General features: G+C 35.8%; 1 protein-coding gene and 1 pseudogene across 9 annotated transcripts in view; one reads left to right on the top strand and one right to left on the bottom strand.

Annotated features, from left to right (window-relative positions):
* Positions 1-1896: 1896 nt before the first annotated feature.
* On the bottom strand, positions 1897-3523 carry LOC148844340 (beta-amyrin 28-monooxygenase-like; annotated as a pseudogene). Its single transcript, XR_016103710.1, has 3 exons — positions 2539-3523; positions 2258-2444; positions 1897-2090 (listed from the first exon to the last, which is right to left on the bottom strand). The product of XR_016103710.1 is annotated as a beta-amyrin 28-monooxygenase-like (transcript).
* A 19927-nt stretch (positions 3524-23450) lies between these two features.
* Positions 23451-27292, top strand: part of LOC148844339 (beta-amyrin synthase-like) — a 55031-nt gene continuing 51189 nt past the window's right edge. For 2 of the 8 annotated variants that reach the window (XM_088959727.1, XM_088959723.1), the window contains exons 1-5: positions 23560-23827; positions 24024-24270; positions 24905-25090; positions 25230-25319; positions 25435-25632. In XM_088959727.1, coding sequence (XP_088815853.1) covers positions 24073-24270; positions 24905-25090; positions 25230-25319; positions 25435-25632 — 672 coding nt within the window. In that variant the 5' untranslated portion in view covers positions 23560-23827; positions 24024-24072. Of the gene's footprint in view, positions 23828-24023; positions 24271-24904; positions 25091-25229; positions 25320-25434; positions 25633-27292 lie in introns of all 8 variants that reach the window. The other 6 variants (XM_088959724.1, XM_088959722.1, XM_088959721.1 and 3 more) reach the window with 5 other exon arrangements.

Here is a 27292-nt window from a genome sequence, read left to right as displayed (position 1 = left end):
TGGGTGATCATAGTGATAGGATTAACCCCTTTGTCGGACAAAGTGAATGATCGGGAAATGCACTCTCTGATGGAAATCTAAACTACCGGCAGTTGATTTCAAATTATTGAGATTTGTTTTGCAAATATATTTATATAGAAATATACATATACATTATGGTTTCACAAGATGTTTGCAAAAATGTTTTAATTCCCCGGATCTATGTGGGTAGAGAGTGCAACACTATACCTTGCAGCCGAGGGAGAGGTCCTCTCTTGTCGGGTAGTGTTTGATCATTATGGGTTAAGAGATTAAGTGTAAGACCATTTAGGGATAATAAACCTGATGGGCTAATCTCACATTTGCCCACAGTCCTTGGGCCTTCATAAGATGGCTGGACCCAATGACCATTTAGTGTAAATGTTGGGCCGTTAAGAGCCCATACTGATGGACTCAATGGTTCACTGTATTCAATAGTGAATTCGGTCAGGCCTTGTAAAAGAGGCTAGACGGAACCTATGTGGCTTATGTGGAGATCAATGATAGGGTCCCATGCCATACAAAGATAGCCAAGCTAGCCCGCATTTAAAGGGAAAGTGAGCTATGTGACTAAATGGTCCTAAAGCCCATTTCGAACTGAGCTTAAGTGAGTTAATTAAAAAGGGGCGAATTCTAGTTTATAATCTGATTAGGATTAGCTAAAGGATAAGATAAGTCTTATCCATTTAAGAGTCTAGACCCAAATATCAGATTTGGATGAATAAACTCTTTCGTAATTGGATTAGAAAGCTAATCCAAAGAAGGTTATAATCCTCCTTTTGGTTTCAGATCAAGTCCAGTTTTGTTTCAACAACGAACATCGAAAAAGCAGATTTTCTAAATTAAGGGAGTACGATTCCCAGATGGGAGAAAGAATTTTTTTTAAATTTTGCCTAACCACCAGGCATGGTTCAGCCATCCATATGATGGATCTCCCATCCCTTCAGCATGTATATTAATATTTGGATGAATATTATGGTAGGAATGATATTGAATGGTGATGATATGTGGTATGGTTGCTTCATCGTGTCTTGGTGGCTTGGGTTGAATAAGGTTTCAATCTAGCAGCGCTGAGCTGCACGGCCGGACTAATGTTTATGGTCTGAGTTGAAGAAAGTTGCAGAGAAGGAAGGGTGACAGTGCCCAGGTAGATTTTACCCGGGGAGAACACTCCGATGCTTAACTCAGTATGGGAATCTCATGAGAATGTGTAAGAGAGCTTAAGTATGGCATCTCTCATTTTAGGATTTCATTCACATTCTTTCAATTGCCCAATAACTCCCATAGGGGTGTCAATTGGACTGGATTTGGTCAAATCCAATCCAGTCCAATGTGAGTCCATCATAAATGGACCAGGTCCATCCCAATCCAATGAATGTTTTGGATCAATTTGGACCGATCCATTCAATGTCTAGACCGTCCAATCTGTTTAAATTCATTTTGATTTAGATTGGTTTCAACCCAACCCAATCCATTAACATATATATTCTTATCTTATATCAATGAACCATATCTTGGCTTAATCCAACCCAATCCAATATAAATTTGTTACAGATGGACCAGGGCTAATCCAATCTAATAAAAATTTTGGACCAAATTGGTCCAATCCAATATATCTTGTTGGTTCATCCAATCCGTCCAAATTGATTTTGAACTGGACTGGGTCCAATCCAAAACCAGTCCATTGACACCCTTGCTCCTGAAGTCTGTCTTTGTAAAGGGTCCCATATACACAATATAATGTGGTAGATATATGTAGGATAGCTAAGAAATAAAATTGTCTCAGTAAAAGGGTATGATATACATTACACACATATATATATATATATATATATATATATATATATATATAAATTGACTATTTATAACCAAGATCAGTTTGATGTTGATTATAAGAATATAAGAATTTCTAACCGAGCATACTCTTTCCCTGGGCACATTCGAGACCCACCTCCGAACGGAACATATGTGTAAGGAGCTGGACCAGTTCCATCGAACCTTGATGGGTCGAATTTTTCAGGCTCTGGGAAGTATTCAGGATTCCTATGTGTCGAATTTGCAGCCCAGTATAACTGCAATCACAGAGGAATAATGAAGATCAGTAATAATTTATGTTGGAGACTGGTACAGATTAAAAAGTTGTTATTAATGGTTGTTAGAATAACAGACTGCATTTACTAATTAACAAATTAAAATCATACTTTGGGAGTGGGCAGTTGGGTCTTGATTAATTTTATACCTTCCATCCTTTTGGAATGCAGGACCAGCAAATGTGAAATCCATTAGAGCTTCCCTGAAAGCTCCCTGAAGAGGTGGTGCAAGTCTCATCACTTCACTTGCTACGTTTCATGAGTACCTCATCTTCTGCATGTCATCCCAGTTTAGCCTCTCTCCTGGGGCTTTGCACTTGGCGATCTCCATTTGCTCTGTAACCCAGTTAGACACAAAGCAGAAATTATCTAATTAATAGATTAATCCAGAAATGAGAAATCAATCATCTTTAATTTGGTGTTTAATTACCCTGTAAGACTTGATTGTAGATATCGGGAAACTCTGCGAGATACTTCATGACGAATGTAATGGCAGCGCTGGCCGTGTCGTGGCCGCCGATGAGTAAACCAAGGATCTTATCGGCGATATCCCTCTCGTTCATGAAGTGGCCGTCCTCGTCGGTGTAGAGGAGCATGTGGGACAATATGTCTTGCGTGGGTGATGCCCCATTCTCAGCAAGATCGATCTTTCGTTGCTTGATGATAGCCAGAAGCTCCTTCCTGATCTCGTCGGATGCCTTAATTCCTTTGTTGAATGATGTTCCCGGAAGATCTATCGGTATCGAAAAGATTCCAGAAGCCAAGGCGTTGAATGGGTCGGCAAACTTGGCGACGTGGTCGGGATCTTCGATGCTCAAGAACAACCGGCAAGCCAACCAGAAGGTGTACCGCTTGGCCAGAGGGAACACAGTCACCTCATCTCTATCATCCCAACCCGCCTTGAAGTGTCTCTGAGCGATGGAGTCCATGATTCCGATGTACCTCTGCAGTGCTTCAGGCTTGAGGAACTGGGGAAGCAATTTACGCAACTTCTTGGCCTCCTCCTTTGACGAGGTCTGCGTGGAAGAAGGGAAGATCTTTTCGACAGAGCGCGGCCACCAAGCAGTTACAAGCTTGTTCTCGTTAGAGAACAAGAACTTGTTTCCACTGGGGCCGCAGAACACTGCGGTGTTCTCTCCAAACAACGAAGTCCTGAAGACTTCCTTGGAGAACTTCGCCATTCTGTCGTACATGAATTTCTCAGGAGTGCCTTACGTCTAAGAGACAAGAACTGGATACTTTCCCCGACGAACGGCAGACCCATCTTTCCCGGCGGGAGTTTTCCGCCGGAGGGATTGGATTTGTGTTTGTAGAGAGAAAGAGAAACGATGAGAGGCACCAAGAGAAGCAAGGAGAGGAGGAAGAGCTCCATATCGTTGCGGCTGATGTGATGGATGCTCGGATGAGAGCAACGATTCGATTGAGTCAAGCTGGAGAGGCTGTTCCAGTTTCAAGCGATATTTATAAGCGATATTTCCAACGATTCATTGGCATGGGATTCACAATCAATTTGTGGGTTTAATGATAGGATGCACATAAAGCCAATTAGTACATGGAACATAGAGCAATAGGGATTCACGTAAACTTCATATATAGCACATGGAACTCATGACTATTCAATTGATTCAATTGGAGAGCTCTACCTACCTACATGGGGTAATTACTAATTAATCCATGTGGATTTCATGTGATATAATGTGGCTTTTTTTTTTTTTTTTTTTTAACTGTAGGTATATTTGCATCTTTTAATATTATATTATTTTTTGCCTATTTTTCCTATTGGAAATTGGATTTTATAATACTATTTACATTAAAAACAAATCAGGAGGAGCCTGATTAGGAAGTAGAATCCGGATTATATGGATCCCATGTAAGGCCCACATACATGCAGTGTGGATGTTGAGAGTAGAGTAGGAAACCTTAACTCTCTCATTAGGAAGAATGGATATGGACTTTTAAGGGTGCATTTGGGAGGGATTTAGCCTTTTACCAAGCTGTATGTTTTGATGAAGCCACATAAAAGAAATTTTTATGGCAAAGCTTTTTCGTTCTGAAATACAACTAATTAATTCGGGTTTTCCAGGTTTTTAACCAAATAATGCATATAAGATGTTTGGGTGGGGGCACTTAAAGCATGGTGACTTAGGCTATGTTTGGTTTGAAGGAAAAAGTAGGGAAAGGAAAGGAAAGGTTAGGAAACCTATACAAACCTTGTATAGGTTTTTATATATTTTGTGAGTTCAGATCTGCGCCCCACAGCATCCTACAACGCATCCTCGCCTTGTACTGGGAACATCTCCCAATGATGACATCATCGGGTCTAGTGTTATCACCGAAAGATGTTCTCAATACATGGCGGGGATGCATTGTGGGACATTGTGGGGTGCCCCCTTGTGGGGCACAGATGTGAACTCATCTTTTCCTTCCTTTTCCTACCTTTTCCTTCAAACCAAACATTGCCTTAGTGTCATCGAGTTAGGGGTGTAACTTGAGCCATCTCGAATTGGCCTTTGGTCAAAATTTGAATGGACCTGTCCTTAAGGTTTGAAGCTGAAGCAGTGTAAAATGCTAACATGGGCCAACCTGAATTGAACCCCTACATCAAGTACAAAGTAAGTTGTTTGATTTGAAATTTTTAATTATCACAAGCATTATGTATGACTTACTGTTTTTTTTTTTTTTTTTTTTTTTTTTTTTTTTTTTTTTAACAAAGCTACTTTCTCACCAACATTTCATAATAAATTCCTATGTGGTAATAAGATAGCCAATTTTCAAATAACCAGCAGTGGAACCATACAAATGAAGGGATGAGAGATCCATCGTATGGACGCCCAAATCTTGCAGAATAAGGTGGGCGAATTTCAAAAATTTTTCTCCCTTCAACTGGGAATTGCATTCCCTATTTAGAAAATCATATTTTCAAAGATCAATCTTGAACCATAAACTGAACCAGATCTGAACCAAAAGGAGTAGGAGAGAGGTATACCTGATACAGAGAAATATTATCTCTCAATAGAGGTGTTCACGCCCAAGGAAGGATCCAAAGATTGCTCCCACTGAAGATGACGCAGTGTAAAATGGAGCAGAATCAGCAGCGTTCTCAAAGAACCTGATCCTTCGTAAGAATAGCTGGATGGCATGTGAGCACTGCTTCCAAATCAGTCCTTTCACAAAGGGCTGATATCAAGATCAAATCTTGCTATATTCTTTCTTCTATGATTTCAGCACTAAAGAGGATGTGAATATGTGGATCAGACATCCCTTTAGGTGATAAGGATAAACCCTTATCTTATCTACAGATTAAGACCCTATCCTATCTGCTAATCCATCTCAGAATTCACCCCCATAATTAACTCATTTAAACTGATCGAATCAGTCCAGTTCGAAATGGGCTTTAGGCCTATTAAGGTTGTGTGCTCACTTAGCCTTCCAAACTGCTACCCAGTTGGGCTTCCTTGTATGGCGTGGGACCCAAACATTGATATACACATCAGCCACATGGGTTCGGCTCAGCCTTTGTTACAACGCCTGGCCGAATACACTGATATGGACAGTGCACCCTCTGAAACCCATCACATGGGCTCTATGGGCCCAACACTTACCATAAGTGGTCCCTGGGCCAAGCCACCTTGTAATACCCAGGGACTATGGGCAGATGCAATATTAGCTCATCAGGTATTACCCTCAATGGTCTTACACTTAACCTCTCAGCCCATAAAGATTAAACACTACCCGACAAGAGAGGACCTTTCCCTTGGCTGCAAGGAACAGTGTTGCACCCTCTACTCATATGGATCCCGGGAATTAAAACATTTTGCAAACATTTTAGAAACCATAATATATATACTTTTATATCTCATATAAAATATATTTTGCAAAACAAATCTCAATGATTGAAATTGGTTGCCGATAGTCTTGGTTTCCATCAAAGAGAGTGCATCCCCGATCATTACCTTTGTCCGACAAAGGGCTGATCCTGTCACTATGATCACCCACTCAGATGAATTCTTAGACTGTCCCAACATACCCAGGTTTTGATCCCCGCTAAGGATCTCACTGATTGATACATCAAAGACATCCCAATCTGACACCTAGTGTAGTATCATAATCGAGTCTAGGGGTCGGGTGTAACTTTCCAGTTTTGCCCATCAATCTCCAAGGTCCAGGGCAATACTGGAAATCTAGTCTAGTTCAAAGATTCAATTAATCCTACACTACATGCACCTAGGGTCTTACCCTGGCAGTCGAGGCAAGCCACCCCAACCGACTTGGTGGCACATCAGTGTCAGCCTTATCAGGATAGGTCTCCCTAGACCGACCCACCAGCTATGAACATTCTAAACTAACACGAGTCTCATTAAGTGTCCAGTTTAAGAGTATTACACAACACTTACCCTAAGTGGTCCCTGGGCCAAGCCACTTTGTAACACCCAGGGACTATGGGCAGATGCAAGATTAGCTCATCAGGTATTACCCTCAATGGTCTTACACTTAACCTCTCAGCCCATAAAGATCAAACACTGCCTGACAAGAGAGGACCTCTCACTCGGCTGCAAGGAACAGTGTCGCACCCTCTACTTATATGGATCCTGGGAATTAAAACCTTTTGCAAACATTTTAGAAACCATAATATATATATATATATATATATATACTTTTATATCACATATAAAATATATTTTGCAAAACAAATCCCAACGATTGAAATTGGCTTCCGGTAGTCTTGGTTTCCATCAGAGAGAGTGCATCCCCAATCATTACCTTTGTCCGACAAAGGGGCTGATCCTATCACTATGATCACCCACTCAGATGAATTCTCAAACTGTCCCAACATACCCAGGTTTTGACCCCCGCTAAGGATCTCATTGATTGGTAAATCAAAGACACCCCAATCTGACACCTAGTGCAGTATCATAATCGAGTCTAGGGGTCGGGTGTAACTTTCCAGCTTTACCCATTAATCTCCAAGGTCCAGGAAAATACTGGAAATCTGGTCCCGAGCTCCCTTGTCCTCAGCACGTCATCAAATTGGAGGGGGACACGGTGCCTCAGGGTCCCGAGATAGCGGCAGAGTCCACCATAGAGCCTGCCGAGAACGCCGCCGGGGGTGATACAGGAGGTACCCTTGGGGCATGCCCTACAGAGGGTACAGCCAGGGCCTGCCCAGCCGATACTGCTACTGAGGCTTCAGAGGAGTCCGCCCATGCGGTGGAGGTGACCGTATCGAGCTCGGATAGCCAGGGTGGGCTATCCGTCACAAGGTTCTCGCCCGAACTGCCTAAGCCTTAGGCATTGCAAGTACTTAGCCTATGCCGCTGAGGCAACTAGGCCTTGTATGGTGCCGAGATCTTTCATTAGCTTGGCGTTTTAGCCCTTAGGCTGGAGGAGCAGATTATAATCCGTTCTCCTAGGGTCCTTCTTTACTGAAGAGGCAACAAGGTTTTATAGTGCTGAGGCCATGTTAGCTCAGCATTTTGGCCCTTAGGCTCGGTGAGTAGCTCATAGCCTACTAAGTTGTTACAGATAGTATTATCTTAAGTTGACAATATTCCATGCCCAATGTACTTGTTTCCCTTCGAGACTCTTGAGCTCATACGTTCCTTCCCCCGAGCACTCGTTTCACTCGATAAGGTTCTTCCCAGTTGGGCCCGAGCTTGCCAGCGTCAGGCTCAAGTACCATAACTTTACGAAGGACCAGGTCGCCAACGCGGAGGTTCCGCTTCTTGACCCCGACGTTATAGTACCGAGCTAATCTCTGTTGGTAGGCTGCGGTCTTGATGTACGCGAGGTCCCTTACTTTGTTGAGTATATCGAGGTTGATACGCAGCTCATCTTCGTTCGTCTGGTCACTGTATGCTTCTAGTCGTAGCATAGGTACTTCGATCTCTGCGGGGATAACTGCTTCTATGCCGTAGGTGAGGTTGAAGGGAGTTTCTCCCATGGCAGTCTTTTTCGTGGTTCAGTAAGCCCATAGAACACTGGGTAGATCATCTGCCCACAACCCTTTAGCTCGGTCTAATCGTGACTTTAGTCCACGGAGGATGGCTCTGTTTGTGACGTATACCTGACCGTTTGCTTGAGAGTGTGCGACTAAAGAAAAGGTTTGTCGGCTTTGCTTGAACGACGGGAGCGACCTCCTCTGCCCCCCCCTTCCCCCCCTCCCCCCCCCCCCCCGAGAATGCTAGGCCAAGGCAGGTCCTCTATGTACACGGTTCTCATGGTGATGTCGCTGGTGCTGGCTAACCTGGACAGGGCATCGGCCTCAGCATTCTCTGACCTAGGGATTTGTCTGATGAAGTGTGACTGGAAGTTGAGCAGGGCTCTCTGACTTTGGCTAAGTAGGCGACCATTGTTGGCTCGCGAGCTTTGTACTTGCCAGTGACCTAGTTGACCACGAGCTGGGAGTCACTACAGATAACGATGTGCTTGGCTTTTACTTCTCTGGCTAAGGCTAGTCCAGCTATCAACGCCTCATACTCCACTTCATTGTTAGATGTCGTGAACTCGAAGCATAGTGTGCACTCCAGTTTCATGCCACTTGGGCTGTGTAGAACTATTCCAGCTCCGCTGCCCTGTTGGTTCGAGGAGCCATCTATGTGAAGGATCCAGAGATCCTCATCCCAAATCGCGCCTGGCCTAACTAGGAGAGATGCCACACTGGCAGCTACCTCACGGGGCTCAGACTCAACTGACCTGGGAGCTCCGGGCTCACTCGAACTGGGGGCCTCGTGCTCAACCACCCTGGGGACTTCGGAGCTGAAAGTGCACTCGACAATGAAATCTGTTAAGGCTTAGGCCTTAATAGCAGTTCACGGCTTATACTAGAGGTCGTGCTTACTGAGCTCAACGGCCCACTTTGTCAACCGACCAGAGACCTCAGGCTTAAGTAAGAATTGCGTCAGAGGATTGTCGGTGAGGATGATAACAGTGTGAGCCTGGAAGTACGGGCAGAGCTTCTGAGTTGCAATTACCAATGCGTATGCTAGCTTTTCTATCTTCGAAAATCTCATCTCTGCTCCCTACAATACTTTACTAACATAATAGATGGGTCGTTGAACCCGATCTACTTCCTTTATTAGTACCGAACTGACCACTTCGTCGCTCGCCGAGAGGTACAGTTCTAAAACATCGCCCTCCTCGGGCTGGGTTAAGATTAGCACACTAGTGAGGTATTTCTTGAGCTCATCAACCTTTTGCCCCTTCTATAGTGACTAACATCCCACCTTTCAATCTTAAGCGAAGTGCACTACCACTACTTTTCTAGGGACTGGTTCTTATAGAAAACATTTGGCATAAGTGCATGTTTATCTAGGGACCTATCCTTCACCAAAAAACCATTTTTTGGGGCTCGAATCAAAATTATTAGTATTCTTTTATAAATAAAAATTAAAAATATAAGCTAAAATACATGTTTATACATACCTACACACATATACGTGTGTATGTATATATGTATGTATGTATGTATGTATGTTGATGTAATTTGACACGTTCAACACAAATAGTAAAAAACAATGACCCACGAACTAAAGGCAAAAATAGTTCAATTTCCATGTCAATTTTTAAAACAATGATTTTAGATGAAAAGTTTTAACATAATTTCAAAAAATTACTATTCAAGTGCTCTTTGTTGGAAGGGTTATGATCCATCATATGGATGGCTGGACAAAATTTCAAAAATTTCCTAATCCCTTTAGGAATCAATTTTCCTATATTTTGAAAAACTACATTTTTTCAAGACCGGTCATGCACTAAACCAGACCAGATTTGAAACAAAAAAAAATGGAGATTTATACCTGATACGGATACCACAAATGCAGGTCCCAAGGTGGAAGTTTACACTGAAACCAAACATAAAACCATCATCCACTAAAGATGGTGTAGTGCATATGTGAAGTTGATTTAGTAATACAATTTTTAGCAAAACTGCAACCTAACTGCTTAGATCGAAGTAGGCAAGTTGAGTTTGATATCCCTTGAATTTTTCTTACAAAAATTAGTAGAAAATCTAATCTACCCCCTCCTCTTTTATATATATACCTTACCTTCTTATATACCTCCACTACGGAAAAACTATGAAACAGAAGGGTGCTGAGAAAACTAGAAATTGCAAAAATATGAAGCTATCTTGGACTGGTCTGCCCCTCCTCTTTTATAATCTCTTGTGGAGCTATCTCCTAATCTAATTAGGAGATAATCCAAATCTAAATCAGATCTAGACTCTAATTAGAGATATACCTTATCTTCTTATATGATTAGGTGCTCCATACCCAGATTCGCCCCATGTCACATGACAACTTAAGTTATCATGTGACAACTTAATTAATCATATTAATTATGGGCCTTAGGCCCATCAACTATAAGGCTCACGACCCAAGGATGTTGCATGGCCAACGTAGACCTGATTTGTATGACCTGGGACCCCACAATGACCTCACATAAGTCCACATGGGTTTGGCCCAACCTATGTGAAAAGGCTTGGCCAAATTCATTACTAAACGCAGTGAACCCTTGAGCACATGGAATCAACACTATTATGAGTTTAGACAAGAAGTTAAGAAAGAGTTGGGGAGACAAATCAAAATCCTTCAATCATATCGAGGAGATGAGTATCTCTTGTATGATTTCAGGGACTACTCAAAGGACAACGGGATTATATCACAATTATCTCCTCCTTCTATACCACAATTAAATGGTGTATCCGAGAGAAAAAATTACTTTATTAGATATGGCCCGACCACTCCAAGTCCATTTAGTTACCCATATCATTTTGGGGGTATGTATTGGACACTACAATTTACCTGCTAAACCAGGTTCTAACCAAGTCAATTCTTAAGACTACTTATTAGCTATAGACCAACAAGAAACTAAATGTAAGACACTTAAAAATATGGGATTGTCCAACACATGCCAAAAAGACAAGTGTGGACAAATTAGAATCCAAAACCAGTTGCTGCCTATTTGTAGGTTACCCCAAGGAACCAACACTATTATCGAGAGATATTCATATCCTCGACTTGATGTGCTCAAGGGTTTACTGCGTTTAGTAGTGAATTCAGCTAAGCCTTTTCATAAAGGTTGGGCCGAACCCATGTGGTCTTATATGAAGTTATTGTAGGGTCCCACGCTATACAAATCAGGCCTAAGTTGGCCATGAAACAACCTTGGGCCGTGATCCTTATAGATGATGGGCCTAAGGCCCATAATTAATATGATTAATTAATCTATCACATGACAACAATGTCATGCCCCATGAAGCACATGGGAAAAATCTGGGTTTGGATCAGGGTATGGAGCACTTAATCTTATAAGAAGACAAAGTATATCTCTAATTAGAGTCCAAATCTGATTTATATTTGGATTAGCTCCTAATTAGATTAAGAGATAGCTCCATAAGAGATTTTAAAAGAGGAGAGGGCAGACCAGTCCAAGAAAGCTTCATACTTTTGTAGTTTCTAGTTCTCTCTTTTGTCTCCTACTTTTTCTCCAGTTTGACCTCAGCTATATAGGACTAATATAGATCAATTTTTCCTTTAAATATTGTATGAAAAATTCAGGGGATATCAAGCTCAAGTTCCCTAGTTTGATCCAAGCAGTTGGGTTGTAGTTTTGTTGAAAACTGTGTTGTTGAAATAGCTTCACCTATACACTGCACCATCTTCAGTAAAGGCTAGTTTTAGGAGTGATTTGGGCATTAATTTTCACCATGGGATCTACATTTGTGATAACCATAGTAGGTATAAATTTCTCTTTTTGTTTGGTTTCAAATTTGGTCTAATTCAATGCAAGACTGATCTTGAAAAATGCAATTTTTCAAAACATAGGGAATTCGATTCTCAAATGGATTAGGAAGTTTTTGAAAATTTGCCCAGCCATCCAATATGGTATGGCCATCCATATGATGGATCCTAACATTTCCATCAATGGTATCAAAGCACTAGTTTCAGCCCTTGGACTAGACCAAATTGGATTTGAACTAAAACTCAAATCAACAAGAACTAGTCTAGCTGATTTGGGCTGAAAGTGTGATGGTGATTGAATTCTTTATGGCGGCAAGATTTGTGCACACTGAATTTATTAATTTGATTATTTGGTCTGTTATTAATTTTTTCTTTTCTAGAAAGAACGTATTAGGTTTTTCTGATGTAAAAAACAGAAAATAGGGTTTTTCTATTTCTTTTTTACATCGAAGAAATTACTGGAGCTTGTAGAGAAGACAGAGATTGTAAATGGAGATTGGTTTGAAGATTGTAGTTTCATAGGGATGCAATTTTTGTTCAGATTGGATTTAAACCATTACACTATCATCCCTAGCCATTTATTTTTTATTATCTACTATTTATTTGTTGATATGATTGTGAATCATAAATGAGAATTTTAGATCATTATCTATGTGAATTGATGCATGTTTTGGGCACCAAACCCTAGGCCAATTTGACTTTGTTTTGGTCCAATCTTGTTAGGCCGAACCTATGGTTCTTTGGGGTCTGATCATAGCCCATTGGATCACTGTATAAGTGATGAGACCAAAACGAACCCTAATTTTATCCCCTAATATTCACTCTTTTACATTTATTTAGCACTTAAATGGACTCATTACTCTTGTATTTCGATTCAGGGCAATAAAGAAGGCAATTGGAAGAAAACAGGGCAAATCGGGTGATTTTCCATAGTTTCGGCGACAGTCAATAATCTGGGCCTAACTCTCAATTCTGGACACCGAATTGGACAATTCAAGAAGCATTAGAAAGATGAAAGGAAGACCCACAACTTTTATGTTTTGGGTTTTGACAGATTCGGCTCGCATCGAGTACGAAAACGAGCCCAAAGTCGGAGCAAGTTCATAGCCAGGCCCATTTCACAACTTAAGCCCAACTCGCAGAAGTACCTTGAAGCAGCCCAACTCGAATTCAAGAGTTAAGAGTCCGAATTTCGAATGTAATCTCCAAGGAGAGAGTTTTATCAGATCTAAAGTCTTGAATGTAATCTTAGAGAGATAAGAAGATTGAGATTAGAGCATTAGATAAGAGATAGGATAGGATTAGTTCAAGATAAGATCAAAACTCCCTAAGGATAAGATGATCTCCTAGAAGGAGTTGGAAAACAGCCCTCTCCTTTGGCTATATAAAGAGGGGGGTGAACCAGCTCTAGAAATCACTCATTCCAAGATCCAAGAGATCATCAAGAAGACCAAGAAGCAAGAAGGCAGTTTGACTATGGAGAAGAAGAGCATGGAGATTGCACAGATCATGAGTAGCTAAGCTTCTTTTTCTGGTTCAAGGGGGGAGGTTCGATTGTGTCATTGTGAGGTTCTGTAGTTACTTTATTTTCTTTCTTTTTAATTCAAGTATTCATTGGTTCTTGTGCACATTTATTTTGGATGTTAATGTTAATTAGTCTGACAAATTGAATTAATGTTGATTTTCCTACTATTATCCATGATTTCGGTGATCCGTAATTGTCACGAATAATGGTACAAGTAGCAATTAGGTTGATATCTTTTTTGGGTCAATTGTTTGTGACAGCCTTTGACCAATGTTTTAACATGGTTCAACATAAAAGAATCGATGGAACAAAATTCAGTAATTGCAGCTATCTCAATTATTGTTATTTTGGTTTAACTGTTTTCACAAATCTTAATGCTATCATTGTTTAACATGGAACGCTATCGTACCCAGTTGAGTGGTGATAAGTGTTGATCGAATGCTGGGTTTGGTCAACTGAATTAGGAAAACACAAGGTTTATTATGGCTATCCTAATAAATCTAAGGTTAAATGCTTGAATTGCAAGAATGCTGAATTGTACATAGGATCGATGGCCAATTGATTCAACCCGAACCCTTGAACCAGAATTCGGTAAGACTGATTTTCTCTTGTTTGTTTAGTTTGTTATTCTTATAATTTTAGTTATTTAATTTTCCCACACAATTACTTTACCCATTCGGCTAAGAGATTACTGATTTTCTCACTGTGGGATTTGACCTAGAACCACTTTTACTGCAAATATTTTATTGTGGGACTAGTAATAATTTTGAGGGCTTCAACAAACCCGTCAATAAGTGACCAAAAATTGATTTTAGGCCTGGGGTTTGATGGCCCATTGCATGGACCAATTTGGTCCATACTTGAAATACCCTTTTATGTTAGATTATAGTAAGATTAGCCCATTTCAGCATGGACTACTATATGGGATGAATTTCTCTTTGTAGTTTAGCCCATATACCAAGATAAAATTATTAGATAATTTGGTCCATTGGTGGGCTGATCATATGATAATCTAAACAGATATGGGTTTTACAAGTTTTAAATTAATATGGATCAAGTATTTATGTGTATGTGATGTGCTGAATGGATGCAATTCATTCATGGGCCATAAGTACTTGAACCATGTATTGACTTCTGTGGCTCTCCACAATCAACATAGTTGAATGCACATCATTGCCCATAGTATCCATGGATCATTACATGATCTCCTTTTCTAATGGTCCTCCTCAATAGCTTTCTCCCCAAGAGGAACCTTGTGAAAAGTCTAGCCATTAAGGGCCCATTTGAATTTAACTTTATGATATTCAGTGAGAGCCATTATGGCATGACATAAATCTGACCTAGGGAGTGATATACACATTCCCTCATGATTAATATAAGTGAAATGAGATAGGGAATATCATTAGATGATTTCTCTAAAGGCCTTCCGTCATTAACATGAAAACAGACTGAATTGGTAAGTGAAGATGCACCATAAAATTGGGCTATCCATTTCACTAAGATAGCCAGTGGGATTGCTTGATGAGATGATAGGGCATAATGGACTAGTGGAAGGGGCCTCTCCTAAACCAGAAGACTCTTCCACGGTACCTTGGGGCTCTTGATATGCTAGGTCTGCACTTACCAGTTAGAAATGTTTAACCTAAAATGGCAAGTGGCGAGGTTATGTGATCCTTCATAGAAAGGGTGGGGTGATATGTGATTCTTCATAGAAAATGGTGAGGTTATGCAACTAAAATAGTTAGCTCTATGCACCTATGTGATTTTTTGCATTTTTAGGGACATGAATTATGTCATTGTCACTAAAATAAGAGGGAAATCTTAAAGATGAATAAATGGAGATGGAACATAGATAAAAGTCTATTGTATGAAAGATAAAATGAAACAATACTAAGGTCATGGACTAATTAATCGTGCCTTTTATAAAAAATGGCATACATAAAGTTTGTTAAATTGTTAGACAACGACAAATTGGAAGGACCCAACTATGCATATTGGCTTTGTAACCTAAACCTAGTGATCACGTTAGAGAAATTGGACAAGGATGCCAATAACCCAACACCAGAACATCCAGGTGATATGGCTTCTGAGGCAAAAAGGAGGGAATATTAGGAATGAGAAGAGAAAAATTCTTTTACTCGGTATTATGCCATAGCCTTCTTAGATAATTCTATCTAGAGACAATTTGACAAAATTGATATCTACAATGATATATTGGATAGTCTAAAAACTATGTACGAGGAGCAAAATCGTTGTACAAGACAAGAGGTCCTTAAACTGTTGATGACCATGAGGACGATCGGAGTCCAATCAGTTCATGACCATGTCATGTAGATGATAGGTTATATAAATGAATTGGAGGTTGTTGGCCCCCAACTTGACAATGACACCAAGACTGATGCCATCCTAAATTCTCTACCCTCATATTTCAATCAATTTGTCATGAACTACAACATGGACAGGTGAAAAATTAGTTTGCATGAGCTCAGGAATATGTTGCAAAAAGTTGAAGAATTGATTAAAAAGGATAATCCGGTAGCAATGCATGTTAAAAGCGACAAATCTAGCATGAAGAAAAAGAAGGGTAAGAAAAGGCCTCAGAAAAAGGAAGCCAAACCAAAGAAATAGAAGAGACACAAGTCATCTAAAGAATGTTGCTTTTGCAAGCAAACTAGGTACTGAAAGAGGAATTGTCCTCAATATCTAGAATCCCGCAAGAATAAAGAAGGTAATTTTAAATCTCTTGTTATAGAAACCAATATGTTGATCACTTCTAGTTCTTGGTGTATTGACTATGGGGCTTTCAATCATGCATGTAATACATTGTAGGGGTTTAAGGAAAGTAGAAGGTTGAATGATGATGATATTGTGCTTTACTTGGGGACGACAGCGATTGTTGCAGCTACTCGTATAGGAACAGTAGATTTAATTTTTTGAGAATGAATTGTTACATTAAAAGATTGTCTTTATGTACCTTTACTTAGAATAAATCTAATTTTAGTTTCTAAGTTGTGTAAAGACGATTATTCTATTTTTTTAGTAATAAGATTACGAATAAATTGAAATAGGAATTCTTTACTCACAGAGAACTTAAGAATGGTCTTTACATTCTCCATCATTTTCTAGAAACAAATGTGAAAAAAACTATATAAAAACACATCCCCAAGAAAAAAATACGTGATACAGTTAATTCCATGTGCTTGTGGCATTACTGACTTAGCCATATTAATATAAAACGTATTACAAGATTGTGGTGTAACTCATAGTAGTGTTGGTCAAATTCGTTGCTAAACGTAGTGAACCCCTAAGCACATCACTATGGGCTCAATATGGGCCCGACATTTACATTTAAATGATCTTTAAATTTAGCCATTTTATGAAGACTCAAGGATAATAGACTTAAGTAAGATAAAGTCCATTAGGTAATTAGCCCTATAATGGTCTTTTACACTTAACCTCTTGGCCCATAATGATCACAATACTACCCGACAAGGAAGGACATATCCCTTGGCTACAAGGTACAATGTCACTCTCTGCTTGGATAGATCCCAATAATTAAAACTTTTTGCAAACATTTTTCATAAAACATAATATATATATATTTCTCAAAACCAAATCTTAAACAGAGCTAAAATCCACTACCAATAATTTAGGTTTCCACAATAGAGAGTGTAAACTCTATCATTCACTTTGTCTAACAAATGGGGCAATCCTATCACTATGATCACCCACTTAGGTAAATTCTCAAACTGCCTCAATATACCAAGGTTTTGACCCTTAATGTATCTAGGGATGGCAATTTTCCCCATTTTCTAGATCCCTATGTGGATCCACCTTGAATGGGGTGGGGATGGGGATGATTTGCCCCCTCTAGGGATGAGGATGGGGAAATTTTCATCATCGTTAGCGGGGACGGGGAGAGCACTCCCTGTCTAGTGGGATCCTCACTAATATATATGTATATATGTATTCATATATTATATATGTGTATATGTACACATACATCTATATGTTAATATTTTTAAAAATATGGTTGAATATGTTTGAATATTTTCTAATAGAATTGTAAATTTTAATTATTTTATTCTTGTTTTTTAAAATAAAATAAAAACAAAAACAAAATGGTTAACATTATACAAAATCACGAGGAATAGGGATCTCCGCGGGGATGAGGATTCCTGTGGGGATGGGGATGATAATAACTTTGTCCTCGTTAACGGGGATGGGGACGAAGATGGCCATTTTTGTAGAGACGGGGATGGGGAGAGGCTCCTTGTCCTTTCCCCACCCCATTGCCATTTCTAAATGGAACTCACTGATTAGTATATCAAAGACAATCCAATCCAACACCTAATACAATACCATAATCAAGTGTAAGGGTTATATGTAACTATCCAGTTTTGCCCATCAATCTCTATGGTTTAGGGCATAACTAGAAAATGGTCCGAGTTTAGTGTTTCATCTAAATACACACTACATGTGCCTTAGGTCTAACCCTAGCAATTTAGACAAATTGCCCCAACTTCTTTGATAGCACATCAGTGCCTGCCATAGAAAGATAAATTCCCCAAGTTTATCCAATGGTTGAAAACATTCTAAAGTAACACGAGTCTCATAAGTGTCCAGTTTAAGGGGTAATTTTACAGAAGCATACCAATATCAATATGAAACAATAATGTGCTATTACTAATTTACAAAAAATGTATTTGTACATTAATTTGTTTGGAGCTAAGGGCATAAACTGTCTAACATCTTGTCTTCTTCCCCCATGGTTTAAGGGCACCAAGTCAGGGGATTTTTTAAGGTTCCCCTAAACAGAAAATATGGTTTTATTTTCACGTTTATGCAAGGTTCAAAGTATTGATATGCCCTTATGTATCGGTAGAGGCGTATTTGTATTTAAAGCCATACACATTTGCGTTTTTTATTTTTTTCAAAAATTGGTTTTTACGAACATTTTAAGTATATTTTTAATAAAATATAATTATTAATATCATATTCCCAATGATACGATACGATACATACTATATGCGGCATAACGTATCAAAATTTTGAACCTTGCTTTTATGGATGGAAGATTCAGAAGATGTTTGATCAACAACTATACTAGATACTTGGATTGTTGAGGTTTATCATTTGCATTTAACTATGCCATACGAAAACATCTATGTATAGTTAGATTTTGCATATGATATAAATATTTATCAAAAGAAAATGTTTAGTTTTTCTTGAATATGAAAACAAATGATAATTGATGCAAGGAATATTAATAAATGAAGACCGGTGGTATCATGAATTGTGATGATGATGGAGGGCCTCCTTTTGTAATGATGCCTCTTCTTCCTTTATTCAATGACAAGTAAGTGTGCTAAAATGATGACAATGGTAGTAATAATGTATCATTTGCATGTGGAAATTTTAGATGATTACATAAACACTTCATCCAAATATGTGATAATTAAATTGAATTATGAAGTTTCACAAATCATTGATAAGTCTACATATTTGAGTAAACTCTTCTTTTTGTAATGTTTTATCTTTTTGGTTTATATTTTTTCTTGTTCATTTATCAAAAAAATATGTTAGATTTAAATAGAGGAAATTAAATGAGGTGAAAAATAGTAGTTCAATTTACAATTTAAATATCACAATTAAATATGGACTAAATTCAAAAGTTCTACAATCTTATTCATAGTTCTAATAGTAGTGTAAATATAGAATTATACATGTATTCAATTTTTTATATAATTTTTGTATTTTTATGTGTAAATATAATTTTGATATGTCACACTTACCTTTTATTTAATATGATAAATATATAATATTATACATGTGCCCCGAATGTTTTCTTTGCAAAATTTATGTATTCTTATATTTTATTTAGTTTTATTATTTATTTATGATATTAATGGCTAACACATTTTGATACAAAAGTTGAATTGTTGGTTTTTGTCAAATAGTAAAATAATTTCATTTTTGTCAATTATAAATTATGTATTTCATTTTCATTATCAATAAAAATAATTCTTGTTTATTAAACTTATTATTTTAATTTGATTAATAAAAATATTATAAGTCTATCTAATTTATTCTGTATTTTTGTAATTTATATATTTATTTCTATTTTCAAAATTTTATTACTAGACTCTGACTTCATATATTGTTCAATTTGATTTGGATGGTTAAATTGCTTATCCACCACTTGAATAAAGAATGATTTTATTTTTGAGTCTGTTCTAAAATATATGTGTTTATATTGATAAAAACATTGATATAAATCTAAGTAGTAGCATTTATTAGTGAAAAATAACTTAAGTATAAGATTTTATAAGAGAAAATGGGAGTTAATACTTTAAGTATAAGACTTAATGAGAGGGGATTAAATGAGATAGAAAGTAATAGTTGAAGTTAAATTTTCAACCCTTACAATTAGACATGGGTTAAATACACAAATATGGGCATTTTAATAGCCACTAAAACTAGCATTAAAACTATAATAAAAATGATTTTTATACCATTTCTCAAACAAAGAAATAGAGTAATTCTAGTTCAAAAAACCTTCCACTCCACATCAACACTTTTATATATAAAATAAATGAGTAATAGGTTTTGAAGACATTATGATAAGACATCATGAAAGAAGTGAATAATATTGATGGCATCTGTAGGCAAAGTTTTCACCTCCCAAAACCACATAAATTTCTTTCTATTGATTTTTTTCTGTGATGCAGATTGTTTATTAGAACTAGCCGAGATATTTTGATTGATCAAAGCTCTTTCGGTATCATCCCTTTCCAGCATTGAAATGTCATTTACTCCTACTTACAGAAAGTACATGTCCTTTTTTTGGTTTTATTCTTTTTGGTAAAAAAAAGTTCTTATAGTATATATACATGATTAATGATGCTGGGAACAAATTATATGAAACCCAATTTTTGTGGACCATTTACAGATTCACGTATTTACTATATATATCTTCATTAATGTTAAGAAGTCCACATACTATGTATTATTTTGTATGGTTTTGTACATGTACTCCTTCCAAACTGAGTGTAAGATACAAATTATATAGGGTAAATTTAAATAAATACATTATAAGGGGTGTCTTTGTAAATTACCCTTTTTATTTAACTAATTTTTAATATATCTGAATTTGATTGAAGTCTAATTATCTCCCCAAACAAAGCCAAAGAGTTAAAAAAAAAATCAAACGCAAAAGAAAGTAAACATTTTAGGGTTATAGACTTATATATACCTTGTTTTTTCATAAATTGATATAAACATACTTCGAGTTTTGCAATTATACATTAATATATTTTCCGTTGTTATCTTTAACAATTTTAATGGGACAATTTTACCTTTCATCTCTCTTTGAGTTTTCTGCATTCTTTCTTTATGTGACTAGGTTTATCACAATGATAACACTTCACTTCTTTCTTAGACTTTGATCTTCCTTTAGACTTGTCTCTGTTCCTATAATCAGATTTACCGATTCTACTCCTACTCACTTTCAACTACAAGAGATTTACAATGGGTGATGTCATTCTCTTTCATTCTTGTCCATTTACTAAACATGTTTTTTACCATTTTCATGGTCAATACACCATTGGGAGCAGAGCTGATAAGAGAGACAACCAAGGTTTCATGGTTGTCAGGTAGAGAACTCAATAGTTTTTCCCTTCAACCATTGGGAACAGAGCAGCTTAATTACATGTTCATAGTTGTCCAACTGCTTTCTATTCAATAGCTCCTAGTCATTGTCAATTTTGGTTTAGTGTTTAATAGCTTTCAACTTAATGAGTTGGAGTTTCCTAAACATCATGCAAAATCTCTCTTCCATCTCATTAAGATTGATAAAAAAATCACACAACAATAGCTAACCAATGCTCTGATATCAGTTTGTTGAGTTTGAGGTGTGTGATTTTAAGGAAAACAAATAGACTAAGATGGAAAAACAAAAGAAAAGATCAAATACAAAAAAAAAAAAAAAAAAAAAAACACATACAAGATTTTTAATGTAAAAAACCCTTCTAAATGCTTGAAAGGAAAAACCATGGGACAGTAGTCTAGAAAACTTCCACTATTTTTTCAATGGTGGGGTTACAATGGCTATCACGTTTTTTATTCCAGTTTAGTAGTCGGTTGTTTTTTGGATATCATATCCTTTCTATATGATAGTCGAATCCAAGGGAAAAATATATGATGCAAAAAAGATATGGCATGTCAAGAGTTTTGACCATTCAAAACTCACCCATGAATTTTGATAACACCTTATTGGTTATCACGTTTTTTATTCCAGTTTATTTGTTGATTGTTTTTCAGATATCATATTATCCACTTTTAATAGTAACCTTACAACTTATCAACGGTTACAAATAACTGTTGCCAAACGTAAATCATTAATCTTTCAACTTTATATTCAAATATTAATTACACGCTCATTTTAATTAAAATTATTTTGAATATAAAATAGAATTTAAGTTTATGCATTTTATAATGAAATATAATTAAAATATTTATACATTAATAGTAGGTAACTCAACCACAATAACAACTATTAATTAATCAATAATGATTTCTATTATACTGAAAATTTTATTTTATTGCTATTTATCAATTAACTAAGCAGTTTGTTCATTAGGTGTGATCATTCCATTTGTTCAATTAAAAAAATGAACCAAATAAACTGAAATTTAAATATTTGAACCTATTAATGTGAAAACCAAATAAAATGTTTAATGATAGAATGATTGGAGGTAGGGGTGCCAATGGTATTTGAAAATCCGATTTCGAGTTTGATATTCAATATAATCGAATCAAATTCGGATAATTCAAATATCTAATCACTCAAATTCGGATATCCTATTCATACCAAATGGTTAACTGGATTCGAATTTGGATATAACTTAATTCGATTCAATAAAGATCAGAATTAGACTAATTATTTAATCCTTATATATAATATATAAAATATTTTATATAATTTATTTATAATAATTAAGTTATATAAATAATTTATATATTTATATACTTTGTATCAATAAAATATTTATTTTATGTATTTATTAATTATATAAAATAATCAATTAATCAAATTCAAATCGAATAAAAAATTTAAATATTTAATTGGATTTGAATTCGGATATTAATTTTCAATATTTGTCGGATATCAGATTTTCTAATCAGATTCAAATTCGGATGTTGCCTGATCCAATTCGAATTTGATCCGTTTACACCACTAATTGGATGTATGGCCTTGCTGATGGCTGATTGATAGAGGTGAGGCATGAAATGTTTAGTGATGTAGATAAGCCAAGCATCATGTTGAAAAGATATGATATTGGAAGAGTTTTGACGAATAAAAAATTCATCCATAAATTTTGATAAACTTCACCTATTTGATAAACAGATTTATTATATCAGTTAATTGGTCATAATTTTTTATATTATATCTTTCCGACATCATAATTGAACCCAAATTTTTATTTTCTTTTTATTAATTTAACGGAACAAAAATGGATAAAGTGGTTGTAAACGAAAACCAGGGGTGTCTTAACAACAGTCAAGCTATGATGAATACGTGAATCTTAAATGGCATAATTTGTTCCGAGCATCATCAATTAGTTATCAATGAAGATGTTTCCAATGTCTTTGTCATCTACAGTTTTTCTCATAATTTCGACGACCTACTCTTTCCAAATACTTGAAAACTGAACCAAAATGGTGAGTTAGGTGGTGATATTTTTCAACAGTGAGATACTTGATATACCAACGGAAGGCTCCCAACACTGTCCCAAGGGGCCATTGCAGTGGTACATTGGAAACACCTTCCTTATTCATGCGAGATATTATTCCCAATGTGACTCTTAGACAATTCTGGGACCACTTAAGACTTACTATTCTGGGGTTGTGGCAGCATATTTTGGGATTTGTGGGAGGGCAGAGACTTATGTATTTGTAAAGATTAGAGTTTTTTATTTCAAAAATATTCTTAACAACTCTCATTTTAGTCATTTCAACTACCAAGGAGTGGAAAGGGGAGGGAATTAATATTTGTAAAGAGAATTGAAAGTTCAGGGTATTTGTCTGTCACTGTACCCAAATTACAGGATACCTATTTATAATTTATCCTGTTTTTTTTTCCTTTTTTTATAGTTAAAAATCAGAGGAGCTATATAAGGCGCGAGGGAAGGGTGATAACTCGACCTCACGAGTCACTTTTAGGGATATTCCAACTCAGAATGGACGTTGAAGGGTGAGAGAGGGTTTAAGAGTGTTGGAGGTAGAGGAAAGAAGAGTAGTACAAAAGGTAGCCTAAGCCTAAGGGGTGATGCTTTTTGGTTCTTGTGTCGAGTTTCTATATGGGTGGCTTTGTAGATCTTGCCCGACTCTCTCTCTCTCTCTCTGTTTGGACATAAACACCTTTGGCAAGCTTGTCGAGGTAGTGGTGAATGGTGAGAGTAGAATTCAAATTCTACTTGCAAGATAGTATGATAAATTAATTAGCATATATATCTCTCTCTTCCATCACTGTTTTCTTTAATTTATTTCATTTAAAGAATGAGTAGCTCTGAGCTCTGAAATAGCTAGATAAAATGTGGATTTAATTTTTTAATTCTTCTGTTCAATTTATTTCATTTATGGGTGTAGTACTGATCATCACGAGGGGAAAAAGTAAGCTGCTTGTTATACCATCAGAATGTGGAAGCTTAAAATTGGCCAAGGAGGTGGCCCTTACATTTACAGCACCAACAATTACATAGGACGACAGATTTGGGAGTTCGACCCCAATTATGGCACACCAGAAGAAATTGCCCAGGTTGAACAGGCTCGCCAGGAGTACTGGAATAATCGCTTCAAAGTCAAGCCCGGTGGTGATGTTCTATTGCACTTGCAGGTGAAGTAGCTAGTAACACACTAGAAGAGCCTTCTTGGTGGCTATTTTCATTTGGCCAAAACCAATGTTTTAAAAATCAATCCGGAAGTCAGAACTGTTTTTGCCTCCGGTCGTCGGTCACCGGTTCCACTGGTCAGACTGTGTCACACCAGCGTTTTATATATTTAAGTATATTTATAGTATACTTAGTCTTATACCCATATTTTATCAATAAATGATATATTATTATAATTTACATGAAATATATGCGTTATTTTTGTTTAATTTATATTTTTAATTTAATTGTTAATTTTTTTATAAAAATTATTTGAAATTGTAATTTGAGGTAAAAAAAAGTTTTTTTTTTTTTTTTGAAAATAGCAAGGTTGTAATGCATAGATTTTGAAAAATTACCCAAAATCAAAGAAACTATCACCTTAATTGGACATCCGAGCACAAGGTCAAGGCCTCTAGAAGTTTGCATACATAATGTTTAATATACAACCCGTGACTCAGTCACGGAGTCAAACAGGTCAATGGTCCAATCAGACGGGTGGAATGGTTTTTGACAAAATTCCGGATTGCACTAAAACTAGACCCAGAATCATTGCCAGATGACGGTTGAGATGATGAATATTTTCTTTTTCTTCTACAGCTCTTGAAAGAAAATAACTTCGTTCAAACCATACCACCAGTTCGGATCGGAGAGGATGAGGAGGTAAGTTATGAAGCTGCTTCTGCTGCACTGAGGAGGGCCGTCCGGTTCCATGCAGCACTCCAGGCGAGCGATGGCCATTGGCCGGCTGAAAATTCGGGGAGTAACTTCTTTGTTCCTCCATTGGTAAGTTGGGGGATATTCCATTCGGCACTCCTGCGCTTCCTGAACCAGATCAATTGATGATCAGTTTTTTAATTTGAACTATATATATATATATATATATATTAACGACCGATGATACATAATCAATATATGTATGCAGATCATATGTTTATACATCACCGGAGATCTTAACAAAATCATCTCAGAGGAACACTGCAAAGAGATTCTTCGTTATATATACAATCATCAGGTATATATAAACCAGAATTGAAGCTTGGAATATATGATACTTGATGACTTTCATATATATATATATATATATATATATAAAAGTTGATAACTGAAGGCTCCTGCTAATATTGCAGAATGAAGATGGAGGATGGGGACTACACATAGAGGGCCAGAGCATCATGTTCTCTACAGTCTTGAACTACATTTCAATGAGGATTCTGGGAGAAGGGCCTGAAGGAGGTCGAGGCGGGGCTGTTCCCAGAGCACGGAAATGGATTCACGACCATGGTGGTGCAACTTCAATTCCCTCTTGGGGAAAAACTTGGCTCTCGGTAGCTAGCTTGGACCATATATACCATCTCTATATATAATATACTAGCGAGCATCCATGCTCGTTATAATAATTGTTTTTTATTTTAATTTTTTAAATAATTAATAATTATTTATATTTTATATACAGATTTTAATAATTTTTTTATAATACAAAAATAACAATAATTAATTTTAGTTATGATTGTTTATCAAACCGATGAAATTAAATCCAATCCAACTTAACCCGAGTTGGTTGGTTTTTCTAATATTTCCAATAGCTTTGATTCAACAATTTCCCAACCCAACCTGGTTGGGTCCGTTATGATTTGGCTATTTGTAAACCAACCAAAACCAAACCGACCCGACCATATATATTATATATTGTATTTTAAATTTTTTTAATACAAAAAAAGTGGAAAAATTCCTATATTTCTTAATCTAAAATAGTTTATATTCATAAATTTAATTTTTAATAATATAAAATGTAATTTTTAAATTTATATTTCATTTTTTTTTATGTTTAAATCTTTTGAACCAACTCACCAAATTGAAAATTGACCCAAACCTGTACAATCCGAGTTGTCCAGTTTTCAATAATGGTCAGCCGGTTTTGGGCGACTAACTCTTTAACCTAATCAGGTCGATTTGGTTGGTGAAACATCCTATAACCAAATTGACCCGACCCATGAACACTCCTAATTTTAGCTAAATTAATAGTCTAATCTCTAATAAATAATGATAATTTAATCTTCAATAATTATTGAAAATTTATAGTAACAATATACAATTGTTGAAAGTAAATTTATAATTAAAATACTATAAATAAGTAATAAAAATACAATAATACAACAATTACAAACATACCATAAATACTAAAAAATATATAAAATTAATAAATAAATAGTATAACCTCAAATAAATATTTATCAATAAATTATAAAAAATACATAATTACAAAAAATATATTTATAACAAAAATACAAATAATACAAAAAGTAAAATAAATTAAATTTAAAATGTTACATAATTAATAGTTTAATCTCCAATAATTATTGAAATATTTCTATTAAAGAACAAAAAAAAAATATTTATATGTAATTATTGAAAATGTATTTAAATAATGCAATAAATAGTTACTGAATATATAATTAATAATAATTTTATTATATAATAAATATAGATTATGATTGTAAAGTTATTAATAGTAAATATTGATTTTTTGAGAGCTATTTTCTATAATTATTAATTGATATAAGTGAAATATGTTATTTACAATATCACTTAGTTATTTAAATATTATCATTATTTAAAATTTTAAAATATTAATTATTTATTAAACTTAATAATCGTTTAATTATAATTGAGACTATTATTACATAATTTTGTTATTAATTCTGTAAAATATTGAATAATTATTTATTTGAATATTATGAAATCTAGTATAATTATTGTTCTACTTTTAATATATTTTTATAAATTTCTTAAATAATTTCGTTATTTTAACTATTTAAAATTTAGTTACATTAAATATTTCGTTATTTAAAATACTTAGTTGTCTAAATATTTAAGTAATATTTGAAATATTTATTTTTAATTTAATAGATAATATTAAATATTTTGTTATATAATTACTTAGTTTTTTTAATGTTTTTTATTTAAGATATTTTTTATTGAAATATT

The sequence above is a fragment of the Nelumbo lutea genome, chromosome 8, assembly GCF_056320005.1.
Source record: "Nelumbo lutea isolate HS-2025 chromosome 8, American lotus-T2T, whole genome shotgun sequence".
In the NCBI taxonomy this organism is placed as follows: domain Eukaryota; kingdom Viridiplantae; phylum Streptophyta; class Magnoliopsida; order Proteales; family Nelumbonaceae; genus Nelumbo; species Nelumbo lutea.
The sequence above is the reverse complement of the archived record's forward strand: the minus strand, read 5'-3'. Positions and strand labels throughout refer to the sequence as shown.